Source organism: Phascolarctos cinereus, unplaced genomic scaffold, assembly GCF_003287225.1.
Source record: "Phascolarctos cinereus isolate Bilbo 61053 unplaced genomic scaffold, phaCin_HiC Scaffold_4;HRSCAF=312, whole genome shotgun sequence".
Classification (NCBI taxonomy): Eukaryota; Metazoa; Chordata; class Mammalia; order Diprotodontia; family Phascolarctidae; genus Phascolarctos; species Phascolarctos cinereus.
Genome location: NW_027555847.1, coordinates 683,109,704 through 683,137,646, shown reverse-complemented (window position 1 = coordinate 683,137,646; position 27,943 = coordinate 683,109,704). Strand labels below are relative to the sequence as shown.

Sequence of the window (27,943 nt, the reverse complement as noted above, 5' to 3'; positions counted from 1 at the left end):
CAACCTGCTTATCATTTCTTACAGCACAGTAGTATTCCATCACAATCACATACCACAACTTGTTCAGCCATTCCCCAACTGATGAGCATCTCCAGTTCTTTGCCACCACAAAGTGAGCTGCTGTAAGTATCTTAGAATGTATAGGCTCTTTTCCTTTTTTCCTGATCACTTTGGGAAACAGACCTAATAATAGTATTGCTGGGGCAAATACAGAGTTTTCTAACCTACCTGTTCCCACATATTAGTGTCCCAATTTTCCACATTGTCTCCAACATTTGTCTTTACCCTTTCTATTATTTTAGTCAATCTGATAGGTGTGAGATGATATCTCAAAGTTGCTTTTCTTGAATCAATGATTTAAAGTATTTTTTCATATGTCTATTTATAGCTTTGGCTTCTTCATGGAAAAACAGCCTGTTGGGGCAGTTAGGTGGTGCAACAGAGCACCAGCCCTGGAGGCAAGAGGATCCGATTTCAAATCTGACTTTAGACACTTTCTAGCTATGTGACCCTGGGCAAGTTGCTTAATCCCAATGTCCACCCCAAAAAACAAACAACAAAAAAAACCAAAACAGCCTGTTCATATTCTTTGACCATTTATCAACGGGGGAATGACTCATATTCTTATGAATTTGACAAGTGATATATCTGAGATATGAGACCTTTATCTGAAAAACTATCAATTTTTTTTCTTAATCTGCTTTCTTTCTAACCTTGGCTACATTGGTTTTATTTATAAAACCCCTTTTTAACTTAACATAATCATAATTATCCATTTTATATGTCACAATACTATCTTGTTTATCCATAAATTCTTCTACTATCCATAGGTCTGATAGATAATATGCTCTATGTTTTTCTAATTTTTTTAAATTTTATTAATTTATTTTGATTTATCAACAATCACTTCCATATGCTTTTGAGTTGAAAATTTTTCTCCCCCTTCCTCCCCCCCACCCTCCCCAAGATGACACACAATCTGACATAGGCTTTACATTTACATACCCATTAAACATATTTTCACATTAGTGAGGTTGTAAGTAAAAATTAAAACCAATAGGAGGAACCATCAGAAAGATGAAACAAAACTCAACAGAAGGTAAAAATAAGTGAGAGTGATTCGACTTCCATAGTTCTTTCTTTGGATGTGGACAGCATTTTCCATCCCGAGGCCTCTGGAGATGTCTTAGATCCTCATAATGCTGAGAAAGGTTCAGTTTAACAATCTTAGTCATCACATAACGTGGCTGTTATTGTGTACAAAGTCCTCTTGGCTCTGCTCACTTCACTCAGCATCAGACCATATAAGTCTTTCCAGGTTTTTCTGAAGTCAGCCTGTTCATCATTTCTTATAGCACAATAGTATTCCATTACATTCATATACCACAACTTGCTCAGCCATTCCCCAATTGATGGGCATCCTCTCAATTTCCAATTCTTTGCCACCACAAAAAGAGCTGCTATGAATATTTTTGTACATGTGGGTCCTTTTCCCATTTGTTTGATCTCTTTGGGATATAGCCCTAGAAGTGCTATTGCTGGATCAAAGGGTATGCACATTTTTGTAGCCCTTTGGGCATAGTTCCAAATTGTTCTCCAAAATGGTTGGATCATTTCACAACTCCACCAACAATGTATTAGTGTTCCAATTTTCCCACATCTCCTCCAACATTTATCATTTTCCTGTTTTGTCATGTTGGCCAATCTGATAGGTGTGATGTGGTACCTCAGAGTTGTTTTGATTTGCATTTCTCTAATCAATAACGATTTAGAGCATTTTTTCATATGACTATAGATGGCTTTAATTTCTTCATCTGAGAGCTGTCTGTTCATATCCTTTGACCATTTATCAACTGAAGAATCCATGTTTTTCTAATTTATGTTTATCTCCCTTTATATCTAGGTCATGTATCCATTTTGACCGTATCATGGTAAATGGTATAAGTCCATACCCTTTCTGCTAGACTGTTTTCCTTTTCTTTGCTAAGGAATCTGGAGAGCCGTCTTCTAGTCCCAATTCACTGGTGTGACCTTGGGCAAGTGGCTCTTTACCCGTGGAGCCTTTTCTTTTTTCATTAAAATAAGATCAGGTTAAGGTCCCTTTCCAGGCCTAACTTTCATTGGTTATCAAAGCCGAAAGGGTTTGGTTTTCTGCTAGGAGACTGCTCCTAGAGTCCAGCAGTCTGTAGGTCTGTTTTCAGTGGCCATCGGCCTACATTTGCCTGGTGGCTGCCTGGGCCCAGGAAGGGCCGGGGGACTGTAGGACGTCGTTCTGTTGCAGAAAAGGCACTTGTACTAGCATGAGGAGCAAGTCTGGGAGGCCCAGATCTCGCACCAACCAGCGGCCAGGGCTCGGGCAAATCTTTCCCTCTCGATGCCTCGGTTTCCTCCATAAATGATGCTCTCCCTTCCAGCTCAATGAATAATACTAGTCCCTTAATGGTCCAATTGAGGGTTGGCCATTAATCTTGGGCCTCAATTAGTGAGGAGTAATCAAGCGCTGGATCTATTAATTAGGGACATTAAAGACGTCGCCTGGGGGGGAGGGAGGAAAGGCCAGCCAGGGCAGGAAAACAGGGGGTAGGCGGGGTCACCGGACCTTCCGGAAGCTCCCGGCCCGGTCTTCGTCTCTCAAACCCGTCGAGGGTCCTACAGGGTTATTGGGCCAAAGGTCCCACTTTTCTGTGCCTCATGTCCAAGAGAGGACCCCAAGCAACTCCAAGGAACAGCTAGCAACGACCGTTAACGCCCCGCGACCGGAAGAAGCCGGGACTGCCCCACGCGCCCACGCACCGCAGAGTCCCCTCCCCCTCCACGGCGTCCACTCCTCCTCCCCGGCCGAGCCAGCGCGCGCTTGCGCCCAGAGATCCCTCCTCCCCTTGGCCAGAAAGCAATCCCTGTAGCTATAAGGTTCCTCCTCCTCAGTGGGCTACGGGCGTCCCCGCGCAGGCGTAGTACGAACTCCTCTCCGTGGCCGGAGGCGATCCCTTGGTGGCGCGAGCCTTCCTGCCACGCTTGCGCACCGTTGGCCGTCGGGGAACTTGAAGCGGGGACAGGGGCGGGAGAAAAGGAAGAGCGCAGGTGCAGTGAGCTCCGAAAAGGAAGGGCGGGCGGTGACAGATACAGACATGCGCACTTCGGAGCGGGACGGAGGCCTGGTGGGGTCACCCCAGCGCAAGCGCAGTGCGGTGTTTGTCTGAGGGTCGGACGGGCGGGAGGTGCGCGGCGGCGGCGGCGGCGGGGAAGATGGCGGCGTCCTCCCTGGAGCAGAAGCTATCCCGCCTGGAGGCGAAGCTGAAGCAGGAGAACCGCGAGGCCCGGCGGAGGATCGACCTCAACCTGGAGATCAGCCCTCAGCGGCCCAGGCCGAGTAAGGAAGTCTGCAAGGGGGGAGGGGAATGGGGGGAGGGGAGGTGGGCGGGGCGTCAGGGCAAGAGGCCCCGCCCCCTGTCCGCAAGCTCCGCCTCTGGCTTCCGGAACCCCTCGGCTTTCCCCTCAAGGTTCCTCTCCCTCCCGAGACTCCCCCTCCCTCTCCTGACCATGGGGAGAGAGGGTCACCCTGACCCAGGGCTGTACTCCAAGCCTGGGGGAAGGAGAAGACTTCCGGTCCCCTCCTTCCTGACCTGGAGTGGGGCGAGAAACTCACCGAGCCCCTCCCCAAACTCCCCCGCCCCCCCCCTTTTTCTCCCTCTTCTTCCTTCCTCCCTAAATCCCCTTGGGGGTAGTATGGAGGGAGGAATTCTACCAACCCCCTTCCTCTTTCCCCCTCCCCCTTTTCCTAAACTTCTGGGCAAAGGAGCCCTTCCTTCTCTCCCCAGCTTGGGGAGATAGTGGAAAGGAGAATTAGTCCCTCCTGCTTCCCAATCTGGAGTAGAGGAGGAATGGGGGGGGATTTTTGGTTCCCCATCTCTTACCATTCCTCTTCCAAGCGTTTATCAATAAGTAGCATGTGCTCCTTTCCACTTTTCAAGTGTTAGTAACTCCCAGACCGAGTTGGCTCTTAGCTTTTTCGGGGAGGGAAGGAGCAAAGGATTGCTTTTTTGCAGGAATTTCAACAGCCTTTCCAGTGATAGTCTTAAGAGAGGAGATCCTCCAGCATTTTATAGAGCCGGGGGACAGGTCCTTATTGGAAGTCCTGGGTTCCTTTTCCAGCAAGGCGGAGAAAGCTTGGATCTGGGAACCTGGGCCTTCTCACTCAGTGCTGCCTGAACTCCCTCAGCATTCCCCCCCCCCCCAATAGATGCTGGGATTCTCGTCTTTCCCTCCTTGCCTCTCCTCCTCTCCTTTCTAATTGGGAGTGCCTGAGTCCCTCACCTGGTAGGGCCACTGCTCTTTGGGGGGTAGGAGGCAGGAGACCATTGGGACTGTTTTCCAGATGGCTGAGTAATGCCATTTTGCCCTGGGCCACTATTTGGGTATTTGCCTGTGCCTGGATCAGCCATGAACTCCCAGGAAGTAAAATTGACACTGGATTGGGTTTAATGAGGGGTGGGACCAGTTCCCTTTAATCAGAAAGAGAGGACTATTGGGGGAGGGGGTTCCCCTTCAGGTGTCTGCATTCGTTGTTGGTTCCATCCCATTTTCCCATCTCTGTTGGTTTTCTCCTTATCTCTTCCCCTCAAATTGATTTGATGCCTCCCCTTCCCCTTTCTTCTTTGTTATGATTTGATTTCTTTCCTTTGGATCAATTGGTAGTTTCTGTTATTTATTGTGGTGTTGTTGTTTTTATTTTTCTTCCTTTTCCCCATCCAGTTATTGTGATCACTCTAAGCCCTGCTCCTGCCCCGTCCCAACGAGCAGGTACCAGCCTTTTTATCATCACCGCTTGGACTTCTGCATCATTGACTTAACTTGCTGCCTTCAGCCCGCATAGAACTGCTATGTGTTCAGTTTTCCCTGTCTATCTTTCTCTTTCTCTACCTGAGCCATTATATTTGTCTACCTATTTCTCTCTCTCTCTCTCTCTCTCTGTCTCTCTGCCTCTTTGTCCTGTTCATGCCTTTCTTTGTAGATTGATGTGAAGTCTCTCTCAGCCTTTGACTTTTTTTGGCTTCCTTTCTGGGATTGTCTGAGTGCAGGTGTGTATATGTGGATGGATCTCTTTGTATCCAAGGAAGTATGTATGTCAATTCTTTGGCTGTGGTGTGGCATGTTGTATGTGCCTCTTACTGATTGGCTTTGTGTGACTGGGTGTGTTTGTGTGTGTATATTCTGATTATTTCTCTCTTAACATCCATTCCTGATTAGTTTTGTACCCCACCTCATCTACCTGTTTCTACTACTTAATGCTCTTGGGACCTTAGCCCAAACAATGATTGAAGTTGAACCCGGGTGACCCAGAGAATTGGGATCTTATTATTCCATTCCTGTCCCTTATCTAGCCCTTAGCCACCCAGGTTTTTCCCCTGAGTCAGCACTTGCCAGGAGTAGGACCTTCCTGCTCAGTTTTCCTTGCTTCTTGCCCCCTGAGTCCCCACCTGAATTGTCGGAGCAGCCCTGGTATTCTGTGTTCCCTAGGACCCAGTGATTCCGGTAGTCCTATTTCATCGTGAAATTGACTCAAACATGATACCTGTTGTGATATTTTGCCTGTCTTCCAACTGACCCAGTTGACCAGCTACCCCATCCTGCATTCTACCCCAGGGGTCCAGTTTCTATGCAGCTGACTGAGATGGAGCAAAATAGCCACACAGCATCATCCTCCTAAAACTTGGACCTAGAAGTAAAGTCAGCTAAATAGTATAGGAAGTGATGGCTGCACCCTGTCCTTCAAGCTCCATCTTCTGTGTCAAGTTAGTAAACCTTTAGTACCACCATCCATGTGTCGGGCACTGGGAATGTAAAAAAAGGCAAAACAATTTTTGCCCTCTAGTAGCTCAGTCTGATGGGGGAAACGACATGCAAACAAGATTTGTACATAGTTGTGTAGAAATAATATATACAGGATGAGTTGGAGATAATCTTAGAGGAAGTCACTAACTTTAAGGAGGATAGGGAAAGGCTTCTTGGAGAATATGGGATTCAAGCTAAGCCTTGAAGAAATCGAGGAGCCAGAAATCAGGAAGAAAAGCATTCCTGGCATAGGGGACGGCCACAGAAAGGACAGCCAGGTGACACTGTCCAAGGCAGAACACTGGACCCGGAGTCAGGGAGACCCGAGTTCAAATCTAGCCTTAGACACTTACTAGCTGTGTGACTCTGGGCAGGTCATTTAAGCTCTCTCTGCTTCACTTTCCTCATGTGTACAATGGAATAATAATAGCACCTACCTTCTGGGGTTATTATGAGAATAAAATATGGAGGATGGGAGTTTGGCTGTCTCACTTAATTGAACTGGAACTGAAAGACATTCATCCTAGAGAACAACCCGTCTGCTTTCCCAGGGGCACTGTTCTCCCTGGAGACAAACATCCTGGAGCAGAGGGACCCTATTTGGAAGACTGACCTGGGAATCATTGGCCTCTCATTTTTGTGACCCAGCCATTTGGGAAAGGGCTATGGGCCTTGGCTGCCCTACTTGAAGGACCTAAGTGGAATGGATGCCCCTTTTCTCAGTCAGGACAGCCAGTAGTATTTGCCTTCAGGCTTCCCACCTGTTAATGCTGAAGATGTAGGACTAGCCTGGAAGATTTTCTAAGGGCATTTTCCCTGCTGAGCCAAGATAGAGCACCTTTTGAAGGGTTGTTTTTTCTCCCTTTGCAAATCTTAAAGTGCTATATAAATGCTAGTTATTATCATCATTATTATAAAAGGCAGAGTTGGGAGATGAAGGGTCTTGTGCAAGGAACAGAAAGGAGGCCAGTTACTGGATTGTAGGATACAGGAAGGGTAGGAAGGGGCCTGGTTAGGAAAGGCTTTAATAGCTAGCTTATATTTTATCTTGAGGGCAATAGGGAACCATTGGAGTTTATCAAATAGGAGAGTGGCATGGCCAATCCTGCACTTTAAGAAGATCGGTTTGACAGCCAAGTTGAAGATGGTTTGGAGTGTAGAGAGACTTGAGGCAGAAAACCAACCAGCAGACTGTTGGAATAGTCCAGGCATGACGTGATGAGGGCCTGCAACGGGACGATGGCAGTGTCAGAGGAGAGAAGGTGACACGTAGAGGTAGAATTGATAGGACTTAGCAGTTTGGATATGGGGAGAGTAAGAGTGAGGAGGTGAGGAGGGCCCCAGATGGTGGGGTGGCACTCTCTTGCACTAAAAGTAACAGTAAGTTAACAGTAAGCCTTTTTTTCCTAGTAGGAGGGATGAATAAAAGCATCTGGAAGAAGTTGGTGGGAATTTTGTTTCAGGTTCTCCAGCCCTTTGAGCTTTCCTCTGGCTGTCCTTTGACAGATTGGGCAGGCAGAGTTGAGTCAGGGAGCCAGAGTCTGCCCTGGTATGGATTCTTTCCGAGGATAGGAGGGAGGTGCACTAGACAGTCTTAAGTACTTTTCAGCCTTAATGCTCTCCTGCTCTTGGAGTCACTTCATTTGGAAAGTTCAGTGACAACTATGGCAATAGTACCCCCTTAGCCAGTTTCCTCATGTCTAGGCTCCCTGACTTAGGCTATGGAGTGAGCCTGAAAGGGCAGAAGGTGTACCTCACGTTTCTTTTTCCTGTGGTCTTACTCCTTGGCCTGTTCCCTCCCCAGATTTTAGGAGAGCAGTGAAATGTGGGCGTTGGAGTCAAGGATCTCTCAGGTCCCTCCTGAGGCCTATGGATAATACTCGGAGCCTTTTTCTTTCCCTTCTTGCTTCCCAAGGATCTGAGCCACTGATTCTCACTTTATAGTGAAGGTACTTAAAGTAGCCTTAGGAGCCAGCCTTGAGTTCTAGTGGCAAGATTGTGAGAGGCTGATGGCCCACAGGCTGGCCCTACTACAGATGGTGCTGGCAGGAGTGGGGCCAGTCTCTAGAGTGTCGAGGGACATGGGTGGCATGGAGAAGAGGAGAGAGGCTGGAGAGGGAAATGCTTGGCCTTTGTCCTAAAATAGCAGGACGAAGAGTAAATGAGGAAACGGTGACCACAAAGAGAAATACCTAAGGTGGGAAGAGGAGGAGCATTTGAAACAATCTCAGACTACTGTTCCATGAGATTTTTCTTATTTTGTAGTAGGAGCCTTGTCTTTACTGCTACCAGCTAAATAGACATTTATTAATCAAGGCAGTGTGCTTTGCCTAGCCTCTGGGCTGCGCAGACCTCCCTAGATGCCTTGGTGGACAGGAACCCTTTCCCCTTAATTTAGTTTATACATGTTTAAGTAAGCGAAATCTTTACACCTGAGGAAACCTGGGAAGTGGAGGATGGGACAGAGCTACTGCAGTGACTCAGAGTCCAGCTGCCTCACCTAATTGAACTGGAACTGAAAGACATTCGTCCTAGAGAATAACCCATCTTCTTTCCCAGGGGCACGGGAGTCCCTGGAGACAAACATCTTGGAGCAGAGAGGCCCCATTTGAAAGACTGACATTGGGTCATTTTTGTGACCCAGCTATTTGGGAAAGGGCTATGGGTCTTGGCTACCCTACTTGAAGGACCTAAGTAGAATGGACCCCCTTTCTCTCAGTCAGGACAGCCAGTAGTATTTGCCTTCAGGCTTCCTGCCTGTTAATACTGAAGATATAGGACTAGCCTGGAAGATTTTCTAAGGGCAGTTTCCCTGCTGAGCCAAGATAGAGCAGCTTTTGAAGGGTTGTTTTTTTCTGCCTTGACTGTTCTGATTTCCCCAATCAATAGCTCTCATCTTTTCCAACTTCTCTTAAGCCTCTGTATCTATTTAGCAGCTCCTTCCCTGCCGTCAGCAGCCATCAGCAGCCCATTACCACTCCTGGTACGAGTTGAGAGAGCCTTCCTTCGTGAGCCCTCTGGCTCCTATCCTATCCCTTTGTGACCCTACTTAGTGGAGTAGTAGGACTCCTGGGTTGCTCCTGTAGTTTTCCTGTCCTTAACCTCAATGTCTTTCTTTCTCCCTTCCCCCACGCTCTCCTCGTGGCTGTTCAGACTCTCCTGTTTTTGTTTAAAGCTGTCCTTCTTTCCAGATTTCCTACTCCTCTCTCTCCTTTTAACTCTTGAGTGTTACTCCTTTTTTCCTCATCCCCATCCTCCATCCTTCACCCAGAGTGGCTGTCTGCCTGCCTGCCTGCAGCATGTCCTGCCCCTCCTGGGGGCTGTTAGTTGCATGAAGGGTCCGGCTGTCCTGCATGCAGGCTGCTTGATGTGATATAATTTGATAGGCTGTCAGGAGGTGTGATCTTCCCCATTCCACCCCACCTTGCTTCTCAGAGGGAGCTCACTGAAGAGGATGCTGGACTCCTGAGTTCCCTTTGACTTCTTCCTGGGAACCTGCCCCACCCAACCCTTTGGCTTCCGTCTTTCCCTCTGCTTATGGGGCTGGGTGGGCATTGGGAAAAGGCCTGCTAGAGGCCTGCCCTCATGTATAGCCGTAATAGATGGCAGGACTGACAGGCGAACGTTGGACAGCTGGTGTCCGGGGCTCATGCTCGGTTTGTCCTTCAGGCCTCTCAGTTCTCCCCTTCCTAGGAGAGGGCATGAGCTTGGATCAGCTTTGCCAATGGGCTCCACATGTCTTCCTGCCAAGGCTTGGGGCCTCCCTGAATCCTAGCAAACCAAGAGCAATGATTCTTCAGAAGCCAGGCCCCAGCGATTGTGAACCACATTTAGGGGCTTGTTTCCTGTGCATTGAGATGAGGAAAGAGCCCTGTCCTGGGAGGTTTCTGGAGGCCCAGAAAACAGCAGGATTTTGGATAAGTGGTTTGCCCTCTTCAGGCCTCACTTTCTCCATCTGTAAAATGAGGGGGTCGGCAATAATCCCTCAGGTCCCTTCTACTGCTGAGAGTTTTGTGATTTCCCTGGCCCACCATCTGCTTTCTTTTAGGCCCTAGGAGGCAGGGGTGGGGGAACTGAAGCTCTGTCAGTAGTGGAGGTAATGTTTCTGGGGCAGCCTGGGGGGCCTAGAGGGTGTTAGGAAACCAAGTCCTCTTTGCTCTTCTCTCCCATCCCCTTCTCTGTCCATTCACAGATGTGCCCAGCCTAGCATAAGACCTCCTGTTTCTTTTGGAGCTGCAAAGAAAATCTCTAGTTTGGTGTGGGTTCTAGCCTCCTGAAGGATCCTGTCCCCTCCTTAGCTCTCCCTCTATAATCAGAGGAATGGAAGGATAAACTGGTCCCTTCTCCCGGGGCCAAAGATGGACAAATCAATACTTGTTAAGTGCTTCAAGCTCTTTAAGGGTAGCACTAGTAGGTAACTGAAGGCCAAGCTCTGTCCTGGCTGAGAATGAGGAGGGAGAGGGAAAAGGGGTGTCCCTGGTCGTTCAGTCTTCTGCTAGCCTTCAGCTTCTATTTCCCTCAAACCTGGGAGGAGATTTCCCTACAGAGTTGGGTTAGCTTTCCTGACGTCCAGTTCTGAATGATGGGGCCGCTTGGGTTCGGTCATCTCGCTTCCCTTGAAAGTGAGTCAAGTAGGTCTAGAATAGAGCTTGACTGAGTTCTCTCCCTTCGTGTAGGAAAGGGGGTGACCTGAAGAAGAAAGGTCCCTGGCATCTAGGCCCATTACTGGGTGGCTAATCTCCTGGATCTGTTGTGCCACTTTGGAGAAGTGAGAAGATGAATTGCAAGACCCTCTTGTGGAGGGCCAGGAACCCTTGGGCCCTTTCTAAGCATCATCATGGCTTCCTTAGTAGTTGTCAGTTGTAATGGAGGAGCTCTTTGGCCAGGGTCTTGTGGGGCCTGAAAGGTGGGCTGTCCTTGTCCTTGGAAAACTGACCTTTCTTCTTTTCCCTTTACACCCCTGGCTGTTCCTTTCCTCACTTCCTTTCTCATAGCTCTGCAACTCCCGCTGGCCAATGATGGGGGTAGCCGATCGCCTTCCTCTGAGAGCTCCCCTCAGCAGCCCACCCCACCAGCTCGGCCCCGGCACATGTTGGGGCTCCCAACACCACTGTTCATGCCACGCAGCATGGAGAGGTGAGGAGACACAGAAGGTGGTTTAAGATTTCTGAGTTTCTGAGTAGGAATACGGAGAGAAGGCCAGTGTTAGAGGATGGAGGAGGACGTTGCTGCTGTTTGGGAAGATGGGATAGCTTTGGGGAAAGCCCTGGGATTTGGAAGGGTGGGAAGAAAAGAAACTTTGGGACAATAGGGGTGGGCCTGTGTGGAATTTTGGAATAGGAAGAATAAGGAAATGGACTATCCAGGTGTCCCTGTTAGGGCAGGAAGAGTCAATGAAGTTTGCCGCCCCATTGGGTAAAGCTGTTTTGGAGCTATCGTGGCTAAGTGTCTGTCTCTCAGGGTCACCATCCCCTAATCTTTCTTCCCTCCAGCATCGAAATTGACCAGAAGCTGCAGGAGATCATGAAGCAGACAGGATACCTGACCATTGGAGGCCAGGTGAGAATAATCGTCTGTCATCCCCTCCCTTTTCCTGCCTGTTGCCCTGGAAGCAGCAATGGGGACCTGAAGGGGTGTGTGTATGGACAGTTGAGCCTTGGGGTAGTGTGTCCTGGCGGATTGGAAAGCAGAGGTGGAAATGATGTTTGGTGATGGTGATCGTCCTGTTCCTCGTCTTCCCCAGAGGTACCAGGCAGAGATCAATGACCTAGAGAACCTGGGCGAGATGGGCAGTGGCACCTGTGGCCAGGTCTGGAAGATGCGCTTCAAGAAGACAGGCCACATCCTCGCTGTCAAGGTGAGATACCAGCCCCCCCCCCCCGCCTCCATCTCTCAGATGGGCAGGTCAAGGTGCTCCCGCTCTTGTCTCCGGGTCCGGGTGAGAGCCCTCTCTTCTACCCCTCTTAGATTGAGGAGGGGCCCTTTAGGAGGACAGGTCCCACCGTCCCACTCAAGGTGAGGCCCTGCTTCCTGCCCTCTTCCTTCCCAGCCCTGACCCCCTTTGCAACTCCAATGGTCTTCTGCAGCAAATGCGCCGCTCTGGAAACAAGGAAGAAAACAAAAGAATTCTTATGGACCTGGATGTGGTGCTCAAGAGCCATGACTGCCCCTACATCGTTCAGTGCTTTGGGACCTTCATTACTAATGTAAGTGATGGGGGTGGGCTCAGGTCTGGCCTAGAAGAAGCGTCCCCACCCCAACATTCTCTGTTCTCCGCTCCCTTGCCACCCTCTTCTTCCCGTGGCTTCCCGGTGTCTCAGACTGTGTCACCGCAGGGACAGACGAGGCCCCGCGGGCAGGGAGGCCCCCTCCTCCCCCCCAGTGACGTCTCCCTCGTTTCCTCCACAGACAGACGTCTTCATCGCCATGGAGCTCATGGGCACCTGTGCCGAAAAGCTGAAGAAGAGGATCCAAGGCCCTATCCCAGAGCGGATCTTAGGCAAGATGACCGTGGCTGTAAGTTGGTGGAAGTGGATCGGAGGCACCGTCCGGGGCCTCTTCCTGGGCCCCCCCCCCCATGGGTTGACGCTGGTCCCTTTGGAGCTTTCCCCCCTCACCCTGGCTCACAGACACGGCTATGAGCCTGCTGCTTAGGCTTGGGGAAAGGGCCCGAGAAGCCGTCACTTCCTGGGAGCTGTAGGAAGGACCCCAAGCTCTGGGAGGGGAGAGCCTTCAAATGGAAGAGATGGGTGGCAGTAAGGGTGGCTGGGGCAATCCTGCCGCTCAGCAGTGAAAGAGTCCTGGGGGTGGGGGTGTGGTTGCAGATCGTTAAGGCGCTCTACTACCTGAAGGAGAAGCATGGTGTGATTCACAGAGATGTGAAGCCCTCCAACATCCTGCTGGATGAGCGGGGCCAGATCAAGCTCTGTGACTTTGGCATCAGTGGCCGTCTGGTAGACTCCAAGGCCAAGACAAGAAGTGCGGGTTGTGCGGCTTACATGGCGGTAAGCCGCATGCTCCCTAATGGGGCAGGGGGTGGGATGGGCCCTCATTGGCCCAGGCATCAGAGCAGCCAAGGGATTGTCACCTGTCTCTGGGGTACATCTTCACAGACTTGGATTTTTAAAACTTAACCTACTCTGAATTGGCCTTTTCAGGGTGGGGGTGAGAGAATAGGAGGGACATTGTGCAATGCCAGAGAGATTATGTGTTTCATCTCTACCGGTTTGGGTGTTACTGACCTGGGCTGGTCCTCTGGCCTACAGGTAACCCTCCCAGGTGTGTCTTGGGCTGTTTGCTTTACCCTGTCCTCGTGGGTATGTCTGTGAGAGCCGTTGGAAGAAATTGTCTGTCTCTTCCTTCTTACCAGCCTGAGCGGATAGACCCTCCAGATCCCACCAAGCCTGATTATGACATCCGAGCAGATGTGTGGAGCCTGGGAATCTCACTGGTGAGCCGAGCAGACCTGGCCCAGACCCCCGAAGCATCCTGGGCACAGGGGGGGCTGGAGACAGTTGCAAAACAGAATAAAATGAGTATGAAGGAAAGTGAAGTTAATGGGACTTAACGTGAGAGCCCTCACGTGAATTTGAGACTGGGAGAGAATTCTAAAAGTGGATTGGCCACTTCGAGGGTAGTGGATGCTCCATTACTGCTGGTCTCCAAGCAAATGCTGGATGACAACTTGTCAGACTTATTATAGAAAGAAGTCTTGTTCAGGGTCCAGTTGGACTTGGATGACCTTTGAGATCAGAAATTCTGTGAAAGAGGGAAGCGGGCAGGGTAGAAAACTTGATGCAAGAGGGGATCTGGGGGTTGGAGAGAGGGCAGAAAAAAGGAAGCAGGGAAGGTGACCACATTCTCAGCCCTTCTTCCCTAGGTGGAGCTGGCAACTGGGCAGTTCCCCTACAAGAACTGCAAGACTGACTTTGAGGTCCTCACCAAGGTCCTGCAGGAAGAGCCACCCCTTCTGCCCAGTAATATGGGCTTCTCGGTGGACTTTCAGTCCTTTGTTAAAGACTGGTGAGTCTTCTCCCTGTATCCCCTGGGTCTTCAGTTTACCCCTCATTTCTTCCCTCAACTCCCCATGTGCCTACTTTTCAACTTCTTCATTTAGGAGAGCCGTGCTAAATATGGGCTTAGAGATCAGGGTGGGCTTAGGAGTAAAAAGGGACTAGGGAGCCTGTTCCAAGCACTGCAGGGGATATAAGAAGGGGGAAGGCCTGATCTCTCTCTCTCACAGTGCTCATGGTCAAGGTGGAGAGGGACTGGCTCACCCATTGGACTACAAGGTGTCCCAAAAGTCCACGTGTGGTTTTATGTTCATTAAAGCTTTAATAGAAGGTGCTTTGGGGGCAGCTAGGTGGCACAGTGGATAGAGCTGTGGCTTTGCAGTCAGGAGGACCTGAGTTCAAATTGGGCCTCAGATACTTGACACTCACTAGCTGTGTGACCCTGGACAAGTCACTTAACCTTGATTGCCTCACACCCCCCCCCCAAAAAATGATAGCACTTACCTTCCAGGGTTGTGATATTCAATGAAGTAATATTTGTAAAGCATTTATCACAGGGCTTGGCACATAATAGGTGCTTAATAGATGCTTGTTCTATTGTTCAGAATGATTCAGGTATTAAGTGGCAAAGCTAAGGCTTGAACCTAGGTCTTTTGCCTTCAAATTCAGTATTATTTCCATTGTAAGGTGCTACCTTCCCACTGTGGATGGACCTAACTGTTAGAAAATGTACAGTCAGGGGCAGCTGGGTGGTACAGTGGATACAGTTCCAGCCTTGGAGTCAGGAAGACCTGAATTCAAATCTGGCCTTAGATACTTGACACTTAGCAGCTGCGTGGCACTGGGCAAGTCACTTGACCCGGATTGCCTCACCAAAAAAAGCAAAATAAATAAAGAAAATAAAAGGTGCTTTAAGGTTTTAAATGGCACTTAGACTTTTGGGACACCCTGTGTAATTTGTAGATTCTGGGTTTCAGAATATTAAAAATCTGTGGAACTTTTTTGAGAAGGCAAAGATCATTGATGGCCTCAGTATTCAGGGCAGTAGGGGAGGAAGAAGAGGAGAGGGTGTTGTTGGCAGGAGTGCTCCAAAGGATTGCTGTAGGGGGTGGGAAAGTGCCCGGTAAAAAGGTCTGCTTGGCTTGGAGTGGACAGTGCTTGTGGAGGACACATAGGAGGGAGTGGGGCTGTATCGTAGAGGTTCTTGACCACAGGCCTTAGGAACTGGGACTCAGTACTGTAGACTAGCACTTCTTAAACTGGTCGTGACCCCTTATTGGGTGGTGAAAAATTTGGCACCAGTAAAAGTTTTCTGCACATGCAGCAACCAAAAATTCAGAATCAAACACGTAATGAAACTGAGGTGTTTCTGGCAGGGCTCATTCTGAACACAAAGCAATGTATGCTTTGCACTGTGCATGCCCTCAGGCCGTGTAACACCAACCAGTGCTGCCCGGATCTGTGAGAAGGGGGTCTGGGTGATGAGTGGTAAAGGTTTAAGAAGCCCTGCTGTAGACTTTGCTTTTAAATGGGGAGAGGGGGAGAAAAAAACAACAGGTGGCTCTGGAGCTGCTTGAATCACTGTAACCAAAGAGTGGTCAGGGATGGGGTGAGATAGCTCGGAACGTGGTCTCCAGGGAGTGAATGCCCCAAGGATGAGAGATGGTGATGCGTTTTGGCATGTTCAGCACATTTTGGAAACAAGGTGAAGCTGGGAAGGATGAATGACAGAATTAAGGTTTAGAAAGCTCTGGCCAGGCCAGAGCAATGGCTTCAGCTAAATAATGTGAACTCTAAGAGGGATAAATGTGACATTTCAGGTTTGTGTTTCCAAAATCAATTTTCCTGTTAAAAGAAGGGAAAAGGAAGACACTGGCTCCAGTGAAACAGATCTAGGGGTTTTAGTGCACCACAGACTTAGTGTGACTGAGCCAGAGACAGTGTGGCTCTGTGCTGCGCTGAGAGAGACAGGAGGCTCTGAGCTTGCCAGGCTCTGCCCTGGGCAGCCCACCTCTTGGGCATCCTAGTCAGTATGGAGCAACATGTTTTAAGAAGACCATTTACCCTTGAGAACCCCGGAAGGGTAGTCAGGATCATGAGAGGATTAGAGCTAAGCGCATGTGAAAATCTGGCAAAGGAACAGGGTTTGTTTGGGCCTGAAAAAAAGAGACTTCTGACAGGGAAGTGGGGGAGAGGCAGAAGGGGACATGGCAGCAGTCGTCAGTAACTTGGAGGGTTCTCACGAGGGCAGCACCAGGAGCAGTGGATAGGAGCTTCTGACAAAGGCTGAGGCCTGACAGAAAGGAACGTTTGTCAACAGCAAAAAAGGTCCCTCTGGGGGGAGAGCGGCCCCTTCCCACAGGGTTACATGACAGCAGTAATGGAGAAGCAATTGTTGGTTAAGTATTAATTGGACCGGATGGCCTCTGAGCGACCGTCTGGCTCCTGATGCCCAGCGCATTGGAATAGAGAGAGGCTGGAGATTGGCTCTGGGACTGCTGGAGTCGCCCAGGTCTGTTGTGATGGGTGGTGGCAGTGAGAGTGGAGGAGGGCATGGATTAAGATGTTGGACCTTCTTCAGGGAGAGAATGCAGGTGTCATGGATAGTACCAAGGTAGATAAGACCAGCATCTGGTTTGAGGATGGACGCGCTAAATTCAGTTTTGGACAAGTTGAATTTAAGGTGATAACGGGACATTTAACTGGAGAGGTCCTGTGTGGTTCCTGGGCCAGAGATGCCATCTGAAGAATCATCTCTTTAGCCAGGACAGTGGGAGCTATATGAGGCATGACATAGAGAGAGAAAGAAGAGACAAACCCCAAGGCACTTGCCCAGGGCAGAGTCTGGCAAGCTCAGAGCCTCCTACCTCTCTCAGCGCAGCACAGAACCACGCTGTCTCTGGCTCAACCACACTAAGTCTGTGATGCACTAAAACCCCTAGGTCTTTTTCACTGGAGCCACTGTCTTGCTTTCCCCTTCTTGTAACAGGAAAATTGATTTTGGAAGACTGAAACCCCAAGACAAACCCCGGTTTAGGGTGGGGTGGTTCTCAGAGTCCCAGCCATCTCTGATCCCAAGCACATTGCCAAGCCCAGCTCTGGCTTTTTTGGCCCTAACTTCTGACAGGCCATTTCCCTCCCATCCTAGGATGAGTTTCCTTCTTTCTTCCCCTAGCAAAGTTCCCATTCTTAGGGTAAAGGGGCAGGAACTCCTTCCAAGAACCCTCAGTCATGCTTAGATGTGCCACCCTCTAGTGACCGGGACTGGAGGCTAGGAAGTTTGGGTTCCCCTCACCTGAAAGCATGAACAGTCATTTCTTTAAAACCCTTGGAGATCCCTTGAGGGAGGAGGGCTTGGTATACCCGTTAGATGGCAGCCTTTTGGGGTCGTCAGTTCTTGGAAAGGCAAGACAGGCTAGATTGACTTGAGGAGCAAGTCACCCCCTACTCCCTCACCCCTCTAACCTACCCTACTCCAGGAGGCGGGGTGGCCCCTTTGTCACATGCTCATACATCTGTGTTCTTATTCCCTAGCCTTACTAAAGATCACAGGAAGAGACCAAAATACAATAAGCTACTTGTGAGTACACTTTACCTGTTTCCCTGGGGCTGGGGGCACCGAGCTTCTCTGTGGCCTTGGGGAAGGAGGGAGGGGAGAGGCCTGGGCCTGACTTCCTGTCCCTCGCAGGAACACAGCTTCATCAAACGATACGAGATGCTGGAAGTGGACGTGGCATCCTGGTTCAAGGATGTCATGGCGAAGACAGAGTCCCCTCGGACTAGCGGCATCTTGAGCCAGCATCACCTTCCCTTCTTCAGGTAGCCAAGTGGTGACCAGCCTGGGAGGGTCAGCAGGGGCTGGGGGAGAAGGGGGCAAGACAAATGGCCAGTCAGCCTGCTCCTCCCCCCACTCCAGCTGCAGCAGGGGCTACGCCACCCTGGCCCCGAGACGTACCGGTCTTCCGCTCGCCTCCCCCCATGCTGGCGGGCCAGATGTCACATGGAGCTGGGGAGGGAGTACGGAAACATGGACAGCCACAGAGAGCTGAAGACAAAGCGGGGGCCCTCCAGACCCGCCTGCCCCCACCCCCTGCCTTTCGGCTGAGGACAAACTGGCACCGATTGGGCCTCCAGCTCCTTTCCTGGGGGAGAGCTGTACGCCCCTCTCCCCCTGACACTGTGAACAGAAGATGGAAGACAGGTCCACCATTAGACTCTATTTATTCAGTTGTAACCTCTGGGCTTGGGTGGGCTCCTGGAGGCCAGGAGAGAGCTGCCAGAATCCTTATTCTCTTTGCCCTCTCTCCTGCCCGCTCTTCTGGCTTGAGGATTCAGTTTGCAAGCCACGAGGGCTGGGGTAGGGTGGCCTGGGAGGGGTTGCTTGCTGCTCTGTGGGTGTCACTCCCAAGGTTTTTGTCCCTGGGAATGTGGGGGGAGGGGCAGGGAGGAGCACGTCTGGCCAGCTGGGGGTGGTCAGGTGGCCTGCAGTGGGTCAGTTTTTCTCTTGTTGATCTCAGGGGGTCCTTTATGGAGTTTATTTTATTTTATTTGGGGGGATATGGTGGGGGTGGGGTGGGGTGGGTTGATTCTTACATGGGGGTGTCGGTACCTTCAGAACCTTTAACCAAAGTCGTGTTTGGCTGCTTGTGGCAGTGGTTCAGCAGCGGCAGGTGGTGGGGACTTGTTTAAATCTGTACTTTGTCAGCAGAAAGGGTAGATATGGGCAGAGATTGTGGGTCCTGATGCCAGGGGTGTGGCATCTCCTGAGGTGCTCTGTGGCCTTCAGTAGCCCGGTGGAGTGTGCGGTGGGACCTCCCCTTGCTTCCTCCCTCCCATGCATACTCATGAGGAACTTACCAGGGCTTGGCCCCCTCTCCAGTCATCTAGCCCTGAGCCAGACCCTAAAGGTTGTTTTGTCCCAAACATGGAGAGATCTGGTTCCCAGCTCTGGGGTGAGTTGAAGATCTTAGATGCCTGCTCTGGGAGTTCTAAATTCGCCTTCTTCCTGGGGCCAGGGTTTGAAGAAGCTGTAGTCACCAGGGTCCAGGCGGTTGGGCGCCCGCCAGTCAGAAGGCAGCAGACATTGGTGTAGCAGAGACGTAGAAGGGTGGTGAACGAGGCTAGCAGGCAGGCCAGAAGGGGCTTGAAGGGAGGGAAGGAGAAGGAGTGAAGGACAACGCAGGTCAGGGCAGAGGGCTGAGGGTGCAGAAGAGCTGGAAACGCCACAGGGCCACTTGGGGGCATCAGATGGAGCAAGACAGAGGTTGGTAGAGATGGTTTGAGGATGTGAGATGGGGACAGAGGTTGGGAGCGGAAGAAAAATCTTAGAGTGGGTCAGGGTATTTAGGAAGTGTGGGCAAGCCTAGTGGTAGAGGGTGAAGAGGAAGTGTGGAGGGCAGGAGAAGACAGTGGCTACAGGTACCTGGCCCCAGCAAACCACCCAGGGCTTCCTTCAACTCATCCCTTGAGCTGGCTCTCCATTCTCCAGGTTCATGGGTAAACTGAGGTCTGGTGCCTGTGCCCTCTGCCTCCTCACAGGACTGACCTTGGGGCCCCTCTGTTCCCAAGGCTAGCATGAGTGGGGCTGGCTGTCTTCCCACCCCTCCCCAGGAAAGGAGACAGGGCAGGACCCTGGAGAGCATCTAGGCTGAGTTTCTCAGGCCCCTCAGACAAAGAAGACAGGAGATGAATTGGTCCCCATGGCTGTCTGGCCCACCTTGGCACTTGCCTTGGCAGGTCCCCAGAGAAAAGGCAAATGCAGTTTTATTGCATTGTTTCTTAATTATTATTATTATTGTTGTTATTATTATTATTATTGTTATTATTATTATTTACAATTGATGCGTGAATAGAGGTGGTTCTTGGCCACCCCCTGCAGCCCCACCTTGGTCTCTCTAGAGCCTTCAGGTGGTGGTCAGGTGGGTGGGGAAGGAGGGTGGAGGAAGAGGTATTTCTTTTTTTCTTGGTGATGCATGCAGATCAAATGGAAAACCACACACACACACACACACACACACACACACGCACGCACGCACGCACACACACACACACACACACACACGCCCAGAAGGCGCTCCCCCCCCCAACCACAGGAACCAAGGCCAAAGGTAAGAAGGACAGCACAGCTCGATGGACTTCACTGGCTCAACATAGGCTTTAGCATCTATCTCCCTGTAGTCTGTCTAGTCTCTGTTCTCATCGGTATAGTTGCAGAAGGCCACATGTTAAAACTAGAGGAGTTACCTTCTTTCCTGCCCAGAGGGACGTGGGTACCATCTCCCCCCTGTGCTTGGCCACACTGCCAGCAGAAAGGGATTTGGGGATTGTGCCCTCCCCCCCCACCTCCAGAAGGCTGTCTGGGGGCCCCTTGTGCCAGGGATAACCAGACACTCTCCTTCCCCCTCTCCATCTGGGCAGCCAGTACCCATCCCCTCATGCCCTGGAGCCAGGTAAAGTGACTTTCACCAGGGGGATGGTCGTCTGCTCAGTGGCAACTGTCCAGTTTTATTTTAATTTAACTATTTTCTGTTTTGTGAGCATGTGTGCTCTTTTCCTCTTCCCTGGGCCCAGCCCTTATTTCAGTGTTAAATGGATCTGTGCCACCCTCCCCCAACTAGCCAGCCAGCCTGCCCAGAGTCCTGGTTCTTAGGCCTGTCCCTCTTTCCTCTCTCCCAGCTGAGCTTCCTGAGCTGATTTCCAGGCTGAGTTAGCCAGATGCCTGAGCCACCCCATCCCCTCTTCCCTCTCAGGACGCATCCTGGGACCCTGGCCAATTTCCCAGGGAGAGGCCAGGAGAGCCAGTGTGAGGTAGGGGTGGGGGAAGAGCAGAGTGGACCTGGGGCCTAACTCTCCCCACCCCTGAGCTTGTGGCCCCAGCTCAGCTTTGTACCTCGTGGCTGAAGGCAGTGGTGGAAGCATGTGTGTGCCCCCTCCCTTCTTACAGGGGTTGGGGGGGTGGGTGCCTACTGGGGGGCACCTGGGCCAGCAGTATTGCCCCATTGTCCCTTTTTCAAAAACAAAATGCCCTTGTTTGTAAACCCTTCTTAGAAGCTTGAAAATTAAAAAAAATAATAATAATAATAAAAAACCACCACCAAAAAAAAAATCCCTTTTACTCAGCTATGTCCAGAGTGGAGAAAAGGGCTGGGGGTGGGAGGTGGGCTTGGGGTGCAGGGGAGGGGGAATAGAGTTTGCTCTCAGGGTGCTGTAAGAAGAGGAATAGAGGTGAGTGAGAATGCTAGCCACTTCCCACCTGCCTCGAGTTGCTTTGGCTTGGTGTGGGGCTGAGGGAGGATGGGCTAGCCTTGAGAGTCTGGCTCTAGGGCCTTCGTGGGAGAGCTGAGAGTCATTCTTGTGGCCTGGATTGGTGTTTGACCTTCCTGATGCGGCTAGGTCAAGTGAGACTGTTCTTAATCCCTTCTCTCCCAACATAGGGACTAGGGCCTTGAGCTGCTCTTCTCTGCACCAGCACGGTCAGCTCAGGTGTCACTTTGGTACCTCCCTCTCCCGCCCCAGCTAGTCTGAAGGCTTGGAGATGGCCCTGACAAGAGAGCTTCCTTTCCTGCACCCCCACCCGCCCCATCTGCCTGGATTTGCAGCCCTGTCAATGGATACCTTTCCCCATCGTAGCAGAAGGAGGGGCAAGGCCATACGTTCACAATTGTGTCCTGAGTGCACTACAAGCTGGGCCCCAGGCAGGACCAGCTACCCACAGCCCCTCTGCCCCGTTCCACATCAGCACTAGTACTGAGTGGGTCCAGATCCCGTCCCGGGAGGGTGTGAGAACAGCTTCCCCCTTCTCCAGCAGAGATTCCGAGGACGCTCCTGGGCCTCCCTAGAGGCAGTATGGTGGGATTGGCTGCTTTCTTCCTTCCCTTCTTCCTTCAGGCTCCCACACCTCCCCCAGGTAGAATGGGTAGGTACCGGGGATATTGGTAAGAATATCTCAGCTCTCATCTAGCCTGCATATCACCACCAGACCCATTTCTCAGGGCTTCGTTCTTCTCAGTTAAGGGCTATGAAGCCCTGTAGACTAATTAACCTTCAGACTTCCTGATTAAGCTTTCCTTGACTTTTCCCTTAAAACTCTTTCCCACCTGACCCATCCCCTCCTGGACATGCTGCTGGATCCCAACCACTGGACACTCATTCTCTATCTTGGAAAGTTTTATCTTCTGTGACCGAGGGGCTTAGTATGGGAAAGTGGGAGGGCTGGGGAGCCCACCAGTACTACTGGAGAAGGTGAACTGGCATTGGTCACTTAAGAACAGGACAGCTTCACCTCCCCTTCCCTCCCAGGTCTACCAGAATCTTCCTCTCTCCCTTGCTCCCAGGACACCCCTGGGGGAGGTAGAATCCGTCACAAACGTGAGTAGGGGTGTTGGTCTTGGAAAGGGGGGTAGTGGTAGCAGCAGATGAAGGCCTGCTCAGAATCCATTCTTACCCCAGACTTCTCAAAACAACCCTACCCGAATCCACCATGCATTTGCTATGTCCTGAGGGTGAGCAGGGATTATCTTTCTCATTTGGAGAGGGCAGTAAGAGTCACAGGGAGAGGAAAGCATTTGCACAAGACCACAGAACCAGTTCTGGGCTTTTCAGCTTGATGAAGCTAGCCCTCACCTACCTGTGTGCCCATGTGTCTGCTCCTCTCAACTTAATTTGCCCTCCCAAGGTCTCAGGTTACCTTGGGCTGGGGTTTTCTCCAGAGGCGGGGAGTTAAGAAATGGTCACAGTTGAAGATAAGCTTGAAAGGTTTGGTCACTTTCTTGTTTGCAGTTGGGGAAGGGGGGGGGGGAGGTGCAGAAGGGATAGCTAGCACACGGTGGGTTCCCTGGAGCCAGCATCATAAGAGCTTTCTCTGTGGCCAGCTTGCCTGTCTCCTGCTCTGTCAAGCCCTGGACCTCGGCGGCCACCCTTCAACTTGATTGTCTCCAGCTCGGACACATTCCAGAGGTTCCCAGGGCCATGTGTGGTGCCTGCCAACAGTCCTGTGTTTATGGAGGTGATAGGGGAGGGCTGGAACCTGGGGTCCAGGGGGCCTGCTGATGGGAGTTGGTGGGCTCGTGTAATATAGTTTGTTGGGGGTTTTAGTTTGTTTGTTTTTTAATGCTTGATTTGGATTCCAAGACCATGGATTCCTATTCCACCTTTCCCATAGTTGTTGAGTGGCTGGTCAAGTTTGTTTCATTGCTCTGGGCTCTGGTTTAACATCTATCTAGAAAAGCAGCCTGGAAAGTGCTGGAGAGTCAAAGGTGAAGGGTTTGAGCAAGGGCTCGGCTGCTTACTTCGTATGCCCTTGGACAAAATGTTTAACCACTCTGGATCTCAGTTTCCCCATTTGTAAAATGGATCACTGAGGTCCTTTCTGGCTCTTGTGTGTGATCCTATGGTGGGTTAGTGAGGGGGATTGGATTATATTTCTGAAATCCCAGCAGTAGATCTATGAACCCTGGGTTGGTGAGATGGCCAGGTGTGATAGTGGATCCCACCTTGAGGAATGGAGGTTGGAAGCCCAGCTGCCTCAGCCCACCTTGCCAGCTGGATCCCAGTGTCCCGTCCTGTCTCCTCTCCTATCTCTCAGGCGTCCTTGGCTGAGCCCTCTTCACGCTGGGGCCTTTTTTTACACCGATGCTCCTTATCGCCTTCCTCTGACCCGACCCAAGGCTCCCCAGTCCTGCTACTGCTAAGGGGTGGCTGCCCAGCAGAAGCCTCTGTGTCCTTCCACCCCCCACCCCCTGGGTCCCTGCCCCAAACCAGACTCAGCTTCCGCCTGCGCCCCATCTTCAACGCCTCTGTGCAGTTCCTACACTGCCAGCTGGGACTCTGCCGCCGTCGGGGTGCCCTGCGGAGAGACCCCCGCAGTGCCGACCACCCCCCAAGGGTCTGTGAGATTTGGGGGGGAGCACACTGCTTCTTGAAGGGAACAAGGGTAGGGGGAGTGATTCATCTCTGGCTTGATGAGGTTTCAGGGTGGCGTCAGAAGTCTGGGTCTTTGGATTGGTCTGCAGCAGAGGGGCAAGTGTGAGAAGGGGAGGGTGGTGAAAGGGGGATCTCTTATTCCCTCCGGGGCTCAGTGTCTCTCCCAGGATGAAGCCTGCACCGGCAGTGGAAGCAGGGAAGAGGTCGTTGGAGAAAGCCCCCATGTACACACCCTGTCCCAGCCCATCATTGTCACTGTGCCCCAACCCCTCCATAGACCCCCTCGCATTCCCCCTGGTGAGACCCTTTAGCCCTTTCCTAGGGGTGATTTAGAGGAAAAGGTCTGGCTTGAGGGAAGGCTGGATTTCTGAATCCCTGAGGCAGGCAACAGCTAGGGGCTTGGATAGGTCCCCAAGAGAAAGACTACTGGGGACTACCTGCCTGGGTTAAAGAGCAGAGTGCAGGCTGTTTCAGGGGCAAGATCTCTGACTTCTAGCCCCTAGCTCTGAGCCTGCCTGCTCTCCTTTCAAGCTCAGTCACAAGCCGGACTGAGCCAGGTCCTCCATCCTGATCCACAAGCCCCAGGCTGCGGGGGCCTGGAGCCTGCCCCAGTTGTGGCCATCGCTGTCTCTGCCTTTGTCTTGGGGGCTGCCCTCACTGCCGGCTTGGGTCTGATCTATGTGCATACAGGTATGAGGGCTCTGCTGTCCTGGGGCCCAGCCTGCCACGCCTCTCTTGGGAGGATCACTGAAAACCCAACAAACATATTTGCTGGGATTCCTGCACTTTGTCCTGTCTCAACCACGGGAGGTTCTCTGTCTTTTTTATCACCCACAACTGGGCTTCTGAGGATTCCCCTCCCCCTAGGTGGGATTTGGAGGGACTACCACACTCCTCAAATCAAGCCCTACATTCTCTCTCCCAGCTCCATCCCCACTAAGGGCAGCCCCCAGTGGATCTCCAAGTGCCTCCCAGCCTAGGAGATCTCAGTGAAAACAGGTAACTGGTGGACAGAGTCAGGGGGAATTGAGTGATGAGGGGTCTCAGTTCTGGCACATTTTACTCAGGGTCTTGGTGAGGAGGAGGAGTTTGGGGAGAAGAGAGAGAAACAGAGAAAGACACACACACACACACACACACACACAGAGTCTAGCAATCTGGCATGGTAGAAATAACCTAGGACTTTGAGTGAAAAGACCAGAGTTCACCAACCAAGTTCGCACACTTCCATTTCCCCTCTCAGAACCTCTGTTTACTCTTCTATAAAATAAAGGGGTTGGGTTAAATGATCTCTAAGTTCCCTTCCACTTCTAAATCCTATCATTCATTTTGTGATACCTTTCCTGCAGAGTTGCTCCTACAGGGAGAGCCCAGCAGGCGCCCCCATCCTCCTTCCCGTCCTGGAAACACTACCTCCATGTCTCTCTTTACCTAGGATCTCCAAACCTGAAAAATAAACCTGACTTTTCTGCAGCCGTGGACCCTGCCCCTTTGTGCAGTGACAGGCTTGTTGTACAGGATGAGTGTGGAGTCGGGGAAGAGGGTCACACCACCCAGGGAGTCAAAACACCTGGGTTCTTTCCAGTATTGGCTCTGCCACAGCCTACCAGTGTGGCCTTGGGCAAGTTCATTTCTCCTCTCAATTCAACAAAAATGAAATGCGCACTTACTATGTGTCAGGCACTGTACTAGGAGCTGAGCAGTCTTTTACCCTCAGTGAACTTACATTTTACTGAAGGGGAAGACACGTATGTAACCTGTTATCCAGATACCTTCCCGCGTGCGCGCCCCCCCCCCCAGACCCTGGGCTCACAAGAAAAGGCCTAGCCTGGAGCCTGTATTTTAGAGGTATGTTAGACATAGGACTTGACCTAGGTCTTTCTGACTCCAAGGCTAGTGATCCATCTATACCACATCATCTCTACCCCTAGAGAAATCTTTAAACTAAAGCTTAGATGTAGCTCTTGACCATGTTTCCCTGAAAGTGGACATAGGGTAGTCCTTAAAGCTGATGATGTAGAGGAAATCTCCTTTATGTCTAAAAGGCCAGAACAGAGGATCATGTTAAGTAATTAAAAATCCCCCCTCGTTCATAGAGGAGTTTGGGGCTCATGGACATTGTCTATGAGCTACCTCCCATCAGCTAAAATACAGGCCCGTGCACCTGTGTCTTTCATGTGCTGCTCCTGCAAGTCAACATAAGCTGCTCCAGGGTTGGAGTGGAAAAGAAGAGAAGGAATTGTCCACCTTCTTTGCTGAACTCAAAAATAAGGCACCAGGGAATAGGAGAAGAAGAGTGGGAGACTTCTCAGTTTGCTTTATAGACCATGGCGGAGGAGGGGGCAGCTCTCCAGTCAACGGTCTAGCCTCAGACTTTGACACTTGCCATCCAGGAATCAGCTCTATTCACGGGGAGCCAATCAGAGGCACTTCTTGTGTCTTTGGCAAGGGGCCAGAATACATGCTTACCTACACTGCAAGTACCATTTACATGCCTACAGGCACAGGTCCATTTCTTGTAATCTCATCCATTTGATTGGAGAGCTCATTAAACTGATCAGGGATTCCTCTTATCGCCCCTCCATAATCTCTTCCAGCTAAATATTAGGTGTACCAGAAAATCAAGCTGGGCTTTGGTGTGCATTGGGACGTATCCCCCATCCTAAGTAGTTCTCGGGGATATGGGGAAGTTCAGGCATTGGCCTCTTCTTGACAACCCCTTTCAGTGTTTTGCACTACGAATCTTAGTTCTTACACGCACAGTAGAAACCAAACCTTCGATAACTGGTAGGTATAGAGATGATGCTCAATCCAAAATGCATTGTCACACAAATTCAAAAAGCAAGCCATGTTTTGCAAAGTTCCCGTTGGTTATCATCTGGCTTGGCTTTTGTAAGGGAAATTAAAATGACTAGAAATAGCAAAAATAGATGAAAGAACACAAGCTTCCCCCCATCCCCCAGAGAAGAAATCCACCCCCGGTTCAGCTCTCAAGACGTGAGACTCCTCATCAGAGAGGAGTTTGGATCTGTTGGAAATGGACCCTTCGTTCCCAAGGGAAGAACCAGGCTATTCTGAACAAAAATCAGCTTCCCCAGTGGATCCCTACAATGGGCAAGGCAATCTAAATGGAGGTCCAGACAAGTTGTCTTAACTCATCATTACGTCACTTAACACATCATAATTTCACTCTCCCAGACTTCATGTGTAATACTGGTACGGCCATTGGTGTGTGCATTTGATGGGTATACCGGTTGACTCTTGAGCTGCTTCGATATCAACAGCAAGCCCCTGTGGCTCATGTCCTGCCTTCTGCAAATCTAGAGAAAGAATAAGTGTCACTTGACCCATCAGTTAACAACTTATGAGAGAATGTAGTTTATAATTTTACCCACCGGGTGGTGCACTACAACCATCAGCTGAGTGGTCTTGTCGAGGTCATTTTGACGCATGTGCAAAAGGTCTCTCTTTTTATATGAGCAGACAGTGAGCTGTGCCAGACCACTGGCTTCAAAAGGGCCTTACCATGGAAAAACTAAAACAACATTCATTGACCTGAGTTCCAAATTCTAGCTGAGGAATTATTAAATATCACACCAAAAATATAAAAATGAGAGACCTTTTGCTCATTATAGCAAACCCCAAAGTTTGATTGTAAAAAAAAAATCTTCAAAATACAGCTCATGCCTAGATTTCCCTAACTGTGGGTAACAGACCCCAGCTCCCATGTAGGCATCCACTGGACAGTATGGATATTGAGTACAAGACAACTTTTATTTCAGGACCTACCCTCTATACCCCAAAAAGAATAAGAGAGAAAGGACACATCGGAGCCCAGAACAAATGCATAAAAATAGAGCACTAATGGTGTAATCAGTTCTTCCAGGTGGGTAAGGACTGTGAGGACTGCAGAACAGTCATTTCTCTTTAGCCAATCTGCACCTTCTGAGCAACGCTTGGTGAGAGGGAGGTTTGACAAGATCCAGATCTTCTGACCTGGCTCTAGTCTTCCAGCTACAGGAACTGGGGTGGTGATCCTCTTCTTTCTTTGAAAAACATACTGTTAAGGGAATCTTCTCCTCAGAGACCAGGGTCCTAACTCTTGGGAATCTCCCAAATTTTGGATTAGCCACAAGATAAACTGCAAGGTCAGAAAAGCCCAGTTTCAGGCGGTATCT

The 27,943-nt window shown here is 50.6% G+C and overlaps 2 protein-coding genes across 5 annotated transcripts; both read left to right on the top strand.

The window, feature by feature from the left end:
* The first annotated feature begins 1,669 nt into the window (after nucleotides 1–1,669).
* MAP2K7 (mitogen-activated protein kinase kinase 7) lies at nucleotides 1,670–18,405 on the top strand. Of its 4 annotated transcripts, XM_020978135.2 has the most exons (13): nucleotides 1,670–3,370; nucleotides 4,753–4,800; nucleotides 10,827–10,968; nucleotides 11,325–11,391; nucleotides 11,576–11,689; nucleotides 11,919–12,038; nucleotides 12,241–12,348; nucleotides 12,657–12,836; nucleotides 13,202–13,282; nucleotides 13,712–13,854; nucleotides 17,379–17,424; nucleotides 17,533–17,663; nucleotides 17,761–18,405. In XM_020978135.2, exons 1-13 carry the CDS (start codon nucleotides 3,247–3,249, stop codon nucleotides 17,891–17,893), a joined length of 1,437 nt encoding a protein of 478 aa, XP_020833794.1. In that variant the 5' UTR covers nucleotides 1,670–3,246; the 3' UTR covers nucleotides 17,894–18,405. The 4 variants fall into 4 exon arrangements, with proteins under 4 accessions (XP_020833794.1, XP_020833796.1, XP_020833795.1 ...); XM_020978137.2 differs by having other exon boundaries at nucleotides 1,671–3,370; nucleotides 17,533–17,854; XM_020978136.2 differs by lacking the exon at nucleotides 4,753–4,800 and having other exon boundaries at nucleotides 1,673–3,370.
* A 32-nt stretch (nucleotides 18,406–18,437) lies between these two features.
* Nucleotides 18,438–25,238, top strand: TGFBR3L (transforming growth factor beta receptor 3 like). Its single transcript, XM_078151832.1, is given in 8 exon segments — nucleotides 18,438–18,517; nucleotides 20,594–20,651; nucleotides 22,699–22,848; nucleotides 23,428–23,831; nucleotides 23,833–24,062; nucleotides 24,297–24,455; nucleotides 24,691–24,764; nucleotides 25,115–25,238. Coding segments are annotated over 7 exon segments (1,149 nt in total). The 3' UTR covers nucleotides 24,759–24,764; nucleotides 25,115–25,238.
* The last annotated feature ends 2,705 nt before the right edge of the window (nucleotides 25,239–27,943 follow it).